At 38.5% G+C, this 15,875-nt stretch overlaps 1 protein-coding gene and 1 long non-coding RNA gene across 3 annotated transcripts in view; one reads left to right on the top strand and one right to left on the bottom strand.

Annotated features, from left to right (window-relative positions):
* The window catches only part of MAGI3 (membrane associated guanylate kinase, WW and PDZ domain containing 3), a 104,661-nt gene extending 96,878 nt beyond the window's left edge, over nucleotides 1-7,783 (bottom strand). The window contains exon 1 of one of the 2 annotated variants that reach the window (XM_070745644.1): nucleotides 7,265-7,783. In XM_070745644.1, the coding sequence (XP_070601745.1) occupies nucleotides 7,265-7,598 (334 nt within the window). In that variant the 5' untranslated portion in view covers nucleotides 7,599-7,783. The remainder of the gene's footprint in view (nucleotides 1-7,264) is intronic. The other variant, XM_070745645.1, reaches the window with a different exon arrangement.
* LOC139164053 (uncharacterized) lies at nucleotides 7,188-14,668 on the top strand. Its single transcript, XR_011558569.1, has 2 exons — nucleotides 7,188-7,466; nucleotides 14,259-14,668. It is a non-coding gene; the product is annotated as an uncharacterized lncRNA (long non-coding RNA).
* The last annotated feature ends 1,207 nt before the right edge of the window (nucleotides 14,669-15,875 follow it).

Here is a 15,875-nt window from a genome sequence, read left to right as displayed (position 1 = left end):
TATTGCACTGTCCTAAAGCAATTATAATTAGTTTCTAATTTATAACTGTAAATTATTAGCATGTATGATTACAAGTAGCACAGCTTAGCAATAACTTGACATTTGAAATATATACTTTTGAGGAGGCTAAATAATTAATGCAATTATTTGATATCTCCCATATATTTAAATTAGCATCATTAAAGCAAGATGAGCCTTTTATTAGGAAAATGTATTTGACATACAATAAATTCAAGATGAATCATAATAGACATGTACTAGTTATAACCAGACACAAATATTATTTCATAACTAATATTTACTCCACTTCATGCACTGGATATTACTGACTTAAACAAAACAAATGCAACCAACAAAAATCATTCAAAATTGTTATTAGCAATATATTCTATTTATGTTCAGCTATTTCAAAAATAGAACAAGCAAGTTGAAAATGGATAGACTCCTAGATAATAAAAATATTGAGGTAGTTTTAAACAGAATTTTAAAAAATTACAAAGGACCAGAGTCAGTTAGTTGCATTCGTTTTCACTGCAGAAAATGTAGGAAAGATCCCCATGCTTACACTGACATTTTTAGAGTATCTAAATAAACTTAGTCTTGATAAGAAATTGGGTTCTATCTAGGTCTTATTAAAAAGTTTTTTAAAAAACAGTTCAGTTAGTAGCCACTAAATGTTGTTAAAAAAACTAAAATGTGAAATTGCAGGTTTTCTAACAAGTATATATCTCAGTCTAGCTTTTATCTGATGCAATAAAATGTCTTCTCTCTTGCAAAGCTCCATATGCATTGTTTAATGGGAAACTAAGTGATGAAACAGAAAATATGTGAGAACCTACATACAAATTGAAGAAATTGTGAGATATATTAGACTAAATATAGATTAAGGCCATTAATTGCCATTTCATGTATGTAAAACTATGGAAGATATTACAGCAGTCTAGAATATGCTTAATTTTTTTGCCCCACATTGCATGTGTCTTGGATGCCAGACACAGAGAAACTACGGTAAGCAGTCTGATTAAGCAGTTTGCATAATGTTTCATTAATTAAGATATATAATTCAGTCTCAGTTTGGATTTCAGTATTGAGGTAGGAATGATTATGTAAATTTGGTAATGAATTCTCTTATATTTGGAAATTTGTTCAACTTGTAGATTTTGAAAGGTGAACAAAGGTGAGAACAGTCCCTTGCTTACACAACTTTGCTGTCTAACTAAATTAGACAACAGAGGACTAGCCACATTAATGCCTCTCTGAGAAACAGGTATGGCCAGGTATGAGACTATATGACTATACTTAAAACTTTTTCTTCCCCACAAATAAATAGATACAAAAATTTATATGATTACCTAAGAATTTATATATAATAACTACCTAGGAAACAAAATTGATGTTCTCACAATCTCAGATACATATGGAAAATACTTATCTATTTCAATTAGGTTTTTGATTGAGATACAGAAGTGGGATGGATCTGATCATCAAGACCATACTAGAAACAAAATGGGACAATACAGCTACTAGATCTTTTCATTTCATGAAGGCTATGTATACCAGCATTTCTCAAATTTTCTGCAACAACGTATCAATGAACAAATTCTCAAAAAATATAGTGCCTATCCAATTAAAATCTATTTTCATATTTCAGTTGAATGGCAATGAATGCAGAAAAGGGCCTGAAGTAGCCAATAGCCTATAGTTTAGCTATCTGATTAATGGTGAACATGGGTTCTCAAACTACGGCTTCCAGGCCACATGCGGCCTGCCAAAGCCATTAATATGGCCCATGCAGGACCACGAGGCTGCCCTGCCCACATCACCTTGCCCACCCTTCAGTCAAGTGTAGGAATTATCTTAGTGAACCCCGCAGGCGGGAACTGAAAGGTAAAGTCAACAATTTTGGCCTGCAGAGATGTTCTGGAGGCAGGGGGAGTAAAAAAGACAGATGCCCTAGGAGGCCAAAAAACAGGCTGTTTTTGCTTGGTTTGGGCCAGCAGAATGTTTCTGGAGGTGTGTGTGGGGAGGTAAAAATGGGCTACACAGAGACTCCAGTAGGCCAACACATGGGCAAAAATGGCTCATTTTTCACCTTCCCCGCCTCCAGAAGACAGATAAAAAGAGATAGAGAGAAAAAGACAGAGAGAGAAAGAATAGGAGAGACAGAAAGAGAAAGAAGAGACACATGCAGAGAGATTTCTCAAGCTCCTTGCAGCAAAACTGAGTTTCCTGAAGTGGACCACTAGACTCCTAAATAACTGAAAAAATGATCTAGTAAAAAGAAAAGTCAACCAAAAGAGTAGCATGAAAATAAAAGCAAATAACATACACCCAGGAGCAAAACAAATTAAAGTTTCATGTTTGTTTACCGGACTCTTAAATTGGCAATGCCCACCAAGTCACATGACCTAGCCATGCCCATCCAGTCACATGACCATCTAGCCACACCCAGACAGCTAGTCCGCCCCCCCCCAACAGTCTAAGGGACTGTGAATTGGCCCCGTTTCAAATGTTTGAGGACCCCTGGTGCTGAACATGGAAAGACTATAGTGATTCACTAGTGATTTGTAGCCCTGTACCTTCAACTAGGATAGGATAGAATAGGATTGACACACAAGGAATTTGTACATAAAAGAAAATATACATTTGTCTATGCATTAACTAAGCATTAACTATGGTATTCTCTTCAATTGCCTGACAACTGATGTTTAGTTTTGCAATAGTTTTAATCATTCTTATGATGGTGGGCTCATATTGTGTTTAAGACCTTGGCCATTGTTCTATGACATCCCGAAGGAATTTATTATGTGTCTATGCTAATTAATATCCACATTAATTCATCAGGGGATATCACATAGAGCTTCCATCAGTATATTTTCAACTCCCAACTCTATTTCTCCTTGTTATCTGATTCTCCTGATTATTGTACAAACTGGACAATTCCACACTGATCATTTTAGGCAATCATACTTATTATAGAAATACAACTCAATTATTTTATATTTCAACCATGAGCCACATACTGTATATTCTCTTCTGTTTCAATTACTTTATATTTTTCCCAAACTTTAATCCTTTGCAAGCAAATACAACTGAAGTATACATGCTTATCTCTTCCCACAAAAAAATAAATGTAAAAAATAACATTAAAATCCCATTCAGAGCATATAAAGCAGGGGTTGGCAACCTTCTTCAATATAGGGAGCAGAGGCAATGCTGCCACCATTTGCTCCTCCTTGTCCATCTCAAAGCTTGCTTTTCCTATCATCAAGGACAAAGGGGGATTGGTAAAGCCCTTGTCAAAATGACTGGTCAAGGAGGTGGTGAATGCTCTCTTCCATCTCTGATAGGATGAATTAATATATTTCTTTTTGAGACCATAGGCTGGATGATTTTTGGTTGCAGGCAACTATGTTACTCACCTCTTATGTAGAGGAAATTAGTTCTGGCCTTGAAATGAAATGATTGCTCAGCAATGGGAAAATAGAAAATATAAGAAAAGGACTCAGAACAGCCTTGTCTTGCTTGACCTTACTGACTTTAAAAGAGAACAGTTAATGGTTTGGAGAAGCTTTTAAGATTCTTTTAATATTCTCTACAATAATACTGTACTATGAAGAAGTGTTCCTGGAATCCAACCAGTATCTGTTTCTTTACCTGACCTACCTCAAAAGGGTGATGGAGAACAAAATATCTACATTATCCACAAATATCCACTCTTCTTTATAATGGTAAAGCAAAAAAAAAAAAATGCTAAAAGTTGCACACAGGGATGAAGGGATGTTAAAATAACTAAGCAACTCTCAATATGCAAGTTAAATGCTACACACTAGATTTTTTAAATATCTGACATTTCAGGAGCATGTAGAAACTGACTTAGAACTGCAGTAAATAACTCACAAAACAATATAACAGTTGGGAATATTTTTATATTACAGAACCCATTAGGAACTGGATTAAATATAAAATAGCCGATACAATATTATTATGCAAATGTTCACGTGTCATCATATAAATGCTTGTTATTGGTACTGTAGTTTAAAAAACTATATTAGATATTAAAAAGAACTAACAATTGAAACTATCAGTGTTAGAGCAATTATTCTATGAAAAAAGGGAAAAACAAGTGGGAACATTATGGAAGTGTAGATAGTTACATAAGGCATGGAAAAAGTAATCAGAGAAAATATTCTCCCTTCCTAAGAATAACAGAACCAAAGACTGATTATACTAGCCAAATGAAGTTGAGCAGTCATATATTCTATACAAATAAAGTACATATTCACACTGCACATAAATTCTGGATTTCATTTCCACAAATGTGATATTGCAGTTTTAATGCATCAACAAAAACAAGGCAAACAAAAGCTGCTGGTCATGGTGACTGTACTATGCTGCTTTATAAAACAAGAACACTATACTATTAAATGTATTGAACATATAGTCTTTTGGGGTTTTTTTTTTTGCAGTGTAACAATGTCATACTGGTTGGAAGAAAATTATTGGTTTCATAAATTGTTCTGCATTAAAACTATGCTCTCAATTTCATTACAAGTAAGTGTAATTGTGCACACACTACTGTAATCCCCAAATTAATAATCACATATCAATTTGAAGAAAATAAATACAAGAAAAGCAAAATGCTTAATTTGCAAGATATTACTAAATCATAAGTAAAAGTGTTTTTTAAACAGAAGCAGAAGCTGAGTAGTTTACATTCATTGTAAAACATTAAAATTAAGCAGAGACTCTAGCTTGCTGCCCTATAGACACAATCAACCATAATTAAAAAACAGGTTTTTATTTTAGATATTCTTAGTTTGTGTTAATTACCCATGAACCATATCAACATAAAAATATTTGCAATCTATACATAAAATGTAAAAAAATACCAGACAAAAAAAATGAGATTTATCATATATTGCAAAATAATTTTATAACACAGAAAATGATAATGTAAAAGTGGGTGGGTCAAAATACTGTTTACTATTTGCTTCCCGTCAATAGATCACTTTTATTCTATTCTGTTCATATAAATTACAATAGTTTGTTTAATTTAATTTGATTTGTTCTGTTTCCTAGTGTGAGAAATGTTAAAACAAAATTACCGTTAATAACACATCTATGATAAAAGGTTAACCTAAGATTATTGATTTTGCCTGAAATTTAAAACAAATACTGTACGTCAAAATGCATCAATTAACGATGACAGTTTATTCTTAAATTGACCATGAAATGAAGAATTACTGTCTGCGTTTTTCTCTAGTATTATTACTCTTCTACAGATATACAAATTTTATTCAAACAATCAATGAATTCCAATGACAAGTAAAAGCAACTTAAATGAGAGATATTAATAATGTTCAGTCACTAACTGTCCCCAAGGATAACATTATGTTTTAATGAACCCTATTGTTCTGGAAACTTCATTTTCATAACCTACACAAATTACTAGATTTGCTAAGAATTTATCAGATTATGAAAACAGGGAAGGTTGAAACAGAAGGTTAATCACAAGTTATTACCTCACAGATTTTTAAAAAATCAGCTCAACAATACAGGAAATCAGAAGTAAGCCATGAACCATGTAATATTAATCTATTTTACTGAAAAAGGCTGCAGGGTCTACACCACAGATGCAGCATGCAAAAACCTGTTTGCTCAAGCATGAAGTACGGTTACAACTGTTCCCTTCCCCCTTCTTCCTAGAACTGAGAATACAGGGGGAGGGGGACTAGAAAAAAGACATAATAACATGCAAAAGTAATTATTATTATTTTCTTTATAAACTCTGCAGGATTTTTAAAAAAAACATCTAACTACAACTATTCAGAAAAGACAGCATTAGCATCTCAAATATTAACTATTTGTTTAAAGCAGAAAGCTTTCATGGTCAGATATTTCTGACTAACTATACTGCCAAAAGCCAATATTCTGCACAGGAAATAAATAATAATATATTAAAGGGAAGCCACTAAAGCTAGGATGATTATCATAGCTAGCATTCTATAGAAAGACATTAATGGAACAAACCACATAAAAAGCTATTAAAGTCCTTTGCTACCACACAGCCTAAACAACCACTCTTGGTTTGAAAGCAGGTCTTATAAGTGGAAACACTTCAATAATGACACCAGCACTGGAGCGGAAGACAGATACTGGAGTAAACAGGAAGGGCCAGGTCTGTTCAGGGAAGGGATTTAGCAGATGTACCAGGAGGGGTGGCAGTGGCTGGGTCAGATTTGCCTTAATCGAAAACAATAGGTGGGAGAGACAGAGAGAGAGCTTTAAAAAGGACACAGGATATAAACGAGACAGACAACCAAAGAAACACTGGGCACAGGAGTGTTGTTGGAGGTGAGGAATGAAAGGTGGCCAAGGAAGAGTGCAATGAATGCCTTAAAGCAGTGTTTCCCAACCTTGGCAACTTGAGGATATCTGGATTTCAACTCCCAGAATCCCCCAGCCAGCATTCGCTGGCTGGGGAATTCTGGGAGTTGAAGTACAGATATCTTCAAGTTGCCAAGGTTGGGAATCACTGCTCTAAAGGATAAAAGATACGATGGAAAGATAGGACAGCTTATTTACTTTATATTTATGTTTATTTATTTATTCGACTTCTATATCGCCCAATCCTGAAGGACTCAGCTTAGAGCCCTGGTTCCTAAAGTGGGGCCCACACCCTGCAGGGGGGCAATTTGATTTTGAATAGGGGCAATTGGAACCTTGTTTAAACCCAAGTTAATGGCCTTTTAGGCCATCACTTTTTGAATAGTAAGAATTATATGGGGGGGGGGGCATCAGGATTTTAGAGATGCTTAGGTGGGGCATGGGCAAAAAAAAAAGGTTGGGAACCACCGGCTTACAGTCTTTCAAAGAAACGATAGAATTGACAAAAGCCACATCCCATCCGTTAGGGTGGTATAAGAGAAACAGCGGAAAGAATGATAAAGAGAAAACGTTACAGGGATCAGATGGAGGGGGGGGGGATTCTGGATGGGGCTTAGGGAGGGTAAGACAGAAGTAGAAGGGCAAAAAAAAAAAAGAACGGCTGAAAAACATGAACGTGAAGATGGGGAAGGACCCACAATTGGGGAGGAGGGAGTGGGATAAAAGAGAAGCAGGTGCGCTGGGTGGAGCCGAGGGCGGTGACTTCGGGGCTGGCTCCCACCCCTTTCGCGGGAGAAGGAAAAAGGGGTGAGAAGGAATCGGTCACCCCCACCCACCCACCCCTCCGACCCACCATTGCCTCGGACGCACTGACCTGGCCGCACGGTCTTGAGGCGCACCGGCTCCCTGAAGTGGCGGATGACGGCGAGAGTGTCGCGGTGAGTGAGGCCGCTCACCGGGGTCCCGTTTACCTCCAGCAGGACGTCCCCCGGGGCAGGGGGTTTCCCTGACAGCAAAACCGAACCGCCCGCCCCGCCGCCGCCGGAGTCGGCCCCGGTCAGCAGGCGGCCCCCTAGGTAAGGGAATTCTCCCCGTTCGGCGCCGCCCCGCAAGAGGTCGGGGTCTGGGCCGGAGCCGCTCCCCCAGGACACGGAGCACTCCTGCACCTTGCTGAGCCAGTGGCGCTTCCTCCGCAGCGTCTTAGACATCGAGGCCACACCATGGGCGCCCCACTCGGCGCGCGCGCCGCCCTGTGCCGCCGCCGAGCTCGCCTTGACGGACGGGTGGCCAAACGGCCAACCAGACGTCCGCGCGCGCGCGCCCTCCCTCCACCTTTCTTCTTCTGCCACCGCCGGCCGCGACTGCCTCCCAACTGGCGCCCTCGACGCGGCGGTCAAGACACGCCCCTTCGCCTTCGTGGGCAACACCTCTTCCCCCCCACCACTTGGCGTTGTGTTTAAGCCCCGCCCCGGCAGTTCACGGGCGGGGCTAAATGGAGTGACGTGCAGAAAAAAGAAGAAAAAAAGAGGGAGGGGTGGTAAGGGGGAACTTTCAGGACAGGAATGAGGGGTGGGGGAAAGGAGGGTTGCGACTTGTGTAGAAGTTCTTCAGCGAGCGTGGCCCGAAGCGGTGAAATAACCGCGCGTTTAAAATGCGAGTTATTATTAACTCCACCCAACGCTGTTTTATTTCAACAGGCACCCTGCCGATGACAGGGCCCTCTTTATGCCCTTGACGCCTCCTTTCCGCGCACCGTAAGCTTTATAATCCCCTCGGCCCGGAGAGCGAGAGAGCGGGCAGCCTCAGGGAAGCACCGGTCGTTCCTTGTGGGCTGCCTTGAACACCACGTGTCCGCCCGCTCCCTCTTTCTCTCTCCGGGCAGGGTTATACCGACAAAGAAAATGGAGGTAAAAGGAGTGAGAGAGAGAGAGACTGAGGGGACTTTTACTGCCCCTAAGCTAGGCACCAAGTCGTGCGGCTCATCCTCTGCAGTGCCCGGAGACCTCGAGTGAGCAAATTATTCATCACTGGCCTTCGCCTTGTAAGCTCTTCTGAAAGGACGAGCCTTCCCTCGGCAGCTCATTCTCTTTGGACCGTAGTTTGAGCTCCCATTTCCGACGGGCGAGCGGAGAGAAGCGGTTGCCGCCTTTTCACATTCTTCCACCCCCACCCCCTTTCTTCGGGCAGGGGAAGAGATAAGGAGGGAGCCGCTGTTCTGCTTAGCTGGCTCGGAGCCATTGCGCTAGCACAACCTTTTCCAACTGGGACTCTTTGTGTGTGTATCGGACTAACAACTCTATGAACCAGGGCGGTGTTTGGGATATGTAGTAAAAGGTTTCTATGTAGTAAAAGGTTTCTAGTTTAAGAAGGCACAATCTTGGCAGGGCAGCGTCGTCATCTGACTTCCATAGCGTTAGCATTTAGATTTATAGATATAAGGGGCGTGCATACGTGCGAATCATGTACATAAATATTATAACTTTGTATACCACCAATATGTATGTGACAAAACAAATAAAATAAATACCACTTCACAGTGCTTCAAAGCCCTCTCTGAGCGGCTTACAGAGAGTCAACATATTGCCCCCAACAATCTGGGTCCTCATTTTACCGACCTTGGAAGGATGGAAGGCTGAGTCAACCTTGAACCTACTGAGATTCGATCTGCCAAACTGCTGGCAGCCGGTGATCAGCAGAAGTAGTTTACAGTACTGCACTCTAACCATTGCACTCTAACCACTGTACCACAGTGCAGTACTGTACTCTAGCCACTGCTTACAGTGCTGCACTCTAACCTGTGCTTCCATCCTTGGAGCTTCTTTGTAAAAATAAAATTCCTAATCTGTTCCTTACATTCTTACAAACATATTGGAATTGACTTAAGGATGTAAAGAATATGCTAGATCAGACCCCGTACCTGCATTCTGACTTTATAGCTCCCCCACCCCACTTTTTTATCTGACCTTTCCATAAAGGAAAGTGCCCAGAGTCACTGGAAATTGAGTAGAATATAAAATCAATACATTTTTGTTATTATAAAGCAGTGCCCCAGTAGCACTGTTGGACCAATTGGTGTTCAGAGGCATAGTGAGGTCCGGTTCTCAATATATTGCATTGCCATCAATCTACAACAAATGGAGCTTCAGAAAGCATTCCATGGTTACGTATCTTTATCACTCCTCTTTTCAAGCAGTTATGACAATGTACAGCTGCATTTCAGGGTTCATTGAATCTGGCCAGTGATGTAGATGAGTTAGAATGCTGAACTAGGATTTGAGAGATCCAGGTTCAAATCTATATAATTTATTATCTCTGCCTCATAGGATCATATTTTTGGAAAACATGGAAAAGGAATTGCTATGAATATGACTTTGAATCTTAAAGAAAAGCAGAATATAAGTCAATTAAACAAGGACAAAACATCATGTGTTATAAATCAAATTATAAAATCCAAAATACATGTATAGAAGTGGCATTAATGAAAAAATGCTCACAATTATTCTTTATTAAATCCCACTAAGAACAAGAAAATGATCCCACATAGCTCCTAATTATAAGTTATGATACCTGTTTTTATAAAGAAATGCAGATACTAACAGCTATATATGCTTCTTTACCTATTGCTTACTCCATAACAATATGCTCTGTGAATTGCAGCCTTCTAATAATCTAATAAATTATTATTGTTGTTGTTGTTGTTGTTATATTTCTGCCCATAAATTTGCACATATTCATAATCCATTTTATATTCATTAACTTATGAAATTACATGTGCATATTCCTGATTCTTTTTTTAAAAATATATTCGTTTTAATCATTGTATAAGGATAGAGAGAGAGTTTGGTCTAAATGTGCTGCATAATCACTACTTCAATATTCGTTTTGTGAAATTGCCACTCTCATTGTCTGACATTGTACGCTGAGCACTGTAGTTTGTTACTTCCAGCCTCCATTAGGCCTGCAGAAGAGGCATGCCCAGATCCAGGGAACACCATCCAGTGGGGTCCAGAAAAAGAGCCTTTTGGAACAACTCCCTAGGAATGGGCTACTGCCCAGATGGGTGGGACGGGACACAGTGGGATAGTGAAAATGGAGTTCTACCCCAGAGCACCCAATTTGCACTGAAAGATATTGAAAGAAAATGCAGGGCATCCTGTATAAGCTTCACCCACAGTGTGGTAGTAAAAATTTTGGTAGCCCTTCACTCCAACTCCTTCACCAGGGATCAGATAGGCCCCAAGCTTTTTGAATTTTCATAGAGCCATAAAGAGGTGGTTTTGCCACTAGGTTTGGGGATCTCTGTGTGTTATAGAGCAGTAGTTATGTTGATTTTTTTATAGCTCAGTTGCAGATTGTGTTATATGATTTTTAAACAGTTTTGCATATATGATTTTATTGTTGTAAGCCATGTGTTAGAAATGGGCAACCATAAAAATTGATATATTCTTGGATGTTCATAATTTTTAGAACATATTCCTTATTCAGAAGAATCTCTAGCACTATTAATACTTAAAAGTTGGAAGCTTACAGAAATTGATGGGAATATCTACAGGATTACAGTTCTAACCACACTATACCAACAGATTTGTAGAAAGACACAATGACCAGATTAATATAGGTCGGTGTATATTCTAATACCAAAGAAAGGAGACACAACACAGTAGGCAAGCTATTTTACCATATATTTAATTTTGTATACTAGCAAAATAATGTTTAGGAACATCCATCAGAAATTAGAGTCCTACGTTAAAATACAGACGGCAAATATTCAAAATGATTTGAGAAAAGACAAAGAAACAATATATGATACATTATTGCATACCTGGATATCTATCAAGGTTTATTGGATCCCTGATAAACTTTTATAAGGTGGGGAGGGGGAAGGATAACAAGCAATAAAATAGTTGCATTAAATTATAGCAGAGATGGGTGAATTGTCAGAAGACAATTAAAAGAAAACTAGAATCACCCTGGTGAAAATCCATCAGTCACACTAAACATTGATGGTACATCATCATTGCCATTAATTTCTATCTAAACTTTTTTTCCTTTATTGAGTTTTTATCATATAGCAAATCGTGGGGAGAATAGGCATTCTTGTTATAGCAATTCATTAATTTATCATTAAGTCTTACATTTTGTAAGTAATTAATCCAATCAAATAAATAAATTTTGATATAAATTTCAAATCATTCTAGAAATTCAATATTGAAATGCATATATTCTGAAGTGGAAAATAGGAATAGCCAACATAGATTGTCAAATTCTTTCTACCATCTAATGATAATACAGCTTTGACCATAAGACAGCCTGCCCACTATGGTTGCAAAAGATGACAACCATCAAGAGAGACAGTCTCACTCTACCCCACTGCCTTTAGGAGGGCTTTAGCTGGGTATTAAAGACTGTCAAACAAAAAAAGCTTTCCAAGAACCCAACTTCTGCCCTGTCCATCTGCTGTATAACTGGTTGAACTTTTGGAGCTTTTTCTTCAGCTCCTCAATGCAAGCTGAGAAAGCTTTTCCTTCCTTCCTGTCTTCCCTCCCTCCCTCTTCAGCCTGAAGTCACTCATGGTAAGTAACTTTAAAATTTTTCAGGCATAGCCTACATTTAGCAAATGAGATTTTTAAAAGGGATAGAGGTTGAAGGGCAGAGATGGAAAGTTTAGTTTCAGCACCTAATGGAGGGGGCAGAAAGAACAAGCCTGTGTGTGTGTGTGTGTGTGTGTGTGTGTGTGTGTGTGTGTGTGTGTGTTCCCTTTAGCTTTTTTTCTGATTTTCTTTTGGAAGAAATGTGAGCATCTGGGAGAGGAAGGGAGTTAAGCAAGGAAAAGGATTTCAGAGGCTCCTCATGAAGCTGCCGCCTTTGCATTCAAGAGGCTGGCTTCTCCAAAGCCTAGCACAGGGATCCCCCAAATTTGGCAACTTTAAGACTTGTGGACTTCACTTCTGGTTGGAGAATTCTGGGAGTTGAAGTCCACAAGTCTTAAAGTTGCCAAATTTGAAGACCTCTGGCCTAGCAAGAGCCAGGAGCAGTTCTCCCAATGGCCAGCTCCAAAACCAGCTACCATTTCTGCAAGGAGTTGTCAGTGTGCTGAAAATAGAGATACTTCCAGGAGGCACTGGTCATTGAAACAGCGTCATATGTAGCTTTTGTGTGTATGTGTGTGTGTGTGTGTGTGTGTAGGGGGGAATGTGTAGTTCTTTAGAATAGCCAGTAAGTGTCCTAGCTTATCTCAAGGACTATTTGTGCATGATTTATTTTGTGGCAGTTGCTAAACTGAAGCTGCATCATCAAGTGAATCAATTGTTCACTATGGGGCAGTTTTGCCAAAAAACAGAAGTAAATGTTGGTTTTTAGCAAAAGCATAGTCATGTGATTCCAGGGTGCTGGAATAAATAAGTGGGTAGGGCCCTTGTAACTTCAAATGGTAGGTAAGCAACTGCTTGTAATTAATGAACTGTCTGTATTGATCATTGCTTTTCTTGATTTTTAGCTGAATGGATTACAATGAGAATTTTTCATATTGGATGTGCAAGTTGCCTTTCATAAATCCTGCTTCATAAATATATTTGGAAAGAATATTAGCCATTCTGCTTATTAATATGATTTATCTTATTTATCTTAGTGTGTGTGTGTGTGTGTGTGTGTGTGTGTGTGTGTGTGTGTGCAAAAGTCTATGTGTTAGTACTTTTGTTCAAATATTTAACTTCCTAATGTTTCCAATTTTGTTGATTTTGTGAACATTATTTAGCTGGGGTCTGGAAACTTTGTTTTTGACATTTAACTCTGATTTCAGCTTGGAACATTCATACTGCCTATTGCTTTAAATTATGTGCTCCATCCTGCCCTTCAACTATTTGGGGTTTCTCCACATTGAAAAATAAAAAGGAATAGCAGCCTGGGTTTTTTTAAAAAGAAACTTAATAAGTCTGCTTAGGTAATACTTTTAATGGTTTCCTTATATATTTTATGGTTAATTAAAAAAATCCTTTCACTTCTTTGCCTTTCCAGAACTATAAAAAAAATCCCTGCACAAATAAAACTTAACTTTGTTATAACAGGAGAGCGCAATTACATTGTTGTTTGCATATGTAAATGGGTGTGTCAGAATAGCTCAAATACTTGCATTCTTTTCTGGGACCAAAAACAGGAAGAGCAGGTAGTGTTACAGATTCCAAAAGAGGTATCTTCTCTGCAATAATAAAACATTTCACATGCTCTGGATAGACAAGTCCCTATCGCACCAAAGGTCAATGACTACTCTCAACCTGGTTTGGCCAGCCTGTCAGAGCTGTTGCCCGGGGTGTGGCTGCTGTACATACTACAGCTACTGGGATCCACAGATGAGAGCTGAATGACAGGTGGGGACCAAAGGTGATCGAGATGCCCTAAAAGCTGCCTTAAAATGGGCTGCCATAAAAGGAAACAATATGCTTATACATCAGAAGTGCTAACCCTCCCTGGATAACCTATACACCACAAATATTTAAATATTAAATATTTACTGACCCCTCGCATCCTGGACATAAATTGTTTCAACTCCTACCCTCAAAATGACTCTATAGAGAGCATTACACACTAAGACAACTAGACACAAGACAGTTTCCCCCCAAACGCCATCACTCTGCTAAACAAATAATTCCCTAACCACTGTCAAACTATTCACTAAGGCTGCATTACTATTACTCCTCTCATTCCTATCACCCGTCTCCTCCCACTTATGACTGTAAGACTGTAACTTGTTGTTTTTATCTTTTTGATTTTTATTAACATTTATTGTTTCCTGGTTGCTTATTTGTACCTATGACAATCATTGCTTTGTACCCCATGATTCTTGACAAATGTATCTTTTCTTTCATGTACAGAGAGCATATGCCAAAGACAAATTCCTTGTGTGTTCAATCACACTTGGCCAATAAAGAATTCTATTCGATTCCATGGCTATGTTTAAATGGACTGTCTATGAATAGCTTCAAGACACTGCTACTAGATTAGGACAACTGTCATGAAGGTGGTCTCTGCAAGCGATGTGGCATGTTAAGAGTACGGCAAGACATGAAAGACGCCCTGGTCAACCACTGTGGCCAGACCATCTCCAACTGTCTTGACTCTTGTCCTACTTGGGATGAGAGAGTGATGCTAACTATAAACACCTCTCCTCACTTTAATCCAATTCACGCACAAGTCTCGACATCCCCTCCAAGATGTCAGGCTCCTCTTCGAAAATGATGGACGAACATCATCATCATCAAAATAAAACATTTGTTTCAATCCAGCTGACTGACTCTTGAATTTCATATCCCAATATTTTTAGTATGTTGGATGACATATAACAGCTTTTAATCTTGAGCCCTTTTTAACCATTGAAAATACAAATGAATTTAGAAAATGTCTAATTTCTTTTTGTGTTAAACATGGCAATAAACCTCTGTTCTGATCAGCCAGGATGTAGCTCTTTCTGTTCTCAAAGGTGTCTTAAACTTTGTTACTTGCTCAGTGGCTCTTTTCTTTTCTCACCTTATGTAAAACAGGTATATAAAGGAAGCCATGGTGATGACTTTTATTTTAATTGAGAATAAAATCATTTTCTAAGAGCTGCTTGAAAAGAAGAAATAAATTATTTAAAATTTTCATGAGCATCTAGGGAAATATTAAGTGAGTGTAAAAATATACAGATATGGTGTGTTTTTTCTTTAAATCTGCCTAGTTTATATTGGAGACAGGTTTGACTCTGCATTCTAGGCCATTAGAGAAGATTTGGCTTTCCACCAACAAATATGAAAATAATTGTCACAAAGATATATGCTTCCTTCACACTTTGATGATAAAAGTGAGAAAACTGAACACGTTGTTATAGTGAACATTGGGGATGCACTATCAAGTCATTTTAATCTGTAAAAGTTATATTTTATTTGAAAATGGTAAGCTACTGCTTATTCATAGCAATTTCTCTGATAAGTCATCTACTGTATATAGTACTAAAACTCTTAGCCCTGCTGTTTGCAACCTTTAATTGGGTGTAACAGTGCCTCATAAGACAACAATTATTGAACGAGTATGTCAACGAGACTAAATTACAGAATATGTTGTTCCATTACTCCCATGGGAATAAAATTTGGAGAAATTGTGACCACTCCTGTGCCACTGCAGTGCTGTTATTTCAATGCTGTTGTGGTCACTCATGGTCATATGATTCTCTTTGTGGCAGCCTCTTAGATTTTGGAACATTGCTTTCAAGCAACCCACAGTCATTTTTTTTTTCATTAAACTAGACACACCAATTCCTGCAACTCTTCTTTATATGTTTTAGCATCCAGTATATATATATAAAATCTTAATTGCTCTAGTTTAGTTTTCTAATTCTGTAGCACTCTAGTTTCCACATGCTTTTATAACACAATGACCAAGTGTGATGTTCATTATAAAGGGCTACTAACACTTGATATAATCTTTATTCTATCCCTAGTTAATGTAGCCTTCAA

This window comes from Erythrolamprus reginae, chromosome 3 (genome assembly GCF_031021105.1).
Source record: "Erythrolamprus reginae isolate rEryReg1 chromosome 3, rEryReg1.hap1, whole genome shotgun sequence".
Classification (NCBI taxonomy): domain Eukaryota; kingdom Metazoa; phylum Chordata; class Lepidosauria; order Squamata; family Dipsadidae; genus Erythrolamprus; species Erythrolamprus reginae.
This window is presented reverse-complemented; position numbering and strand designations above follow the sequence as displayed.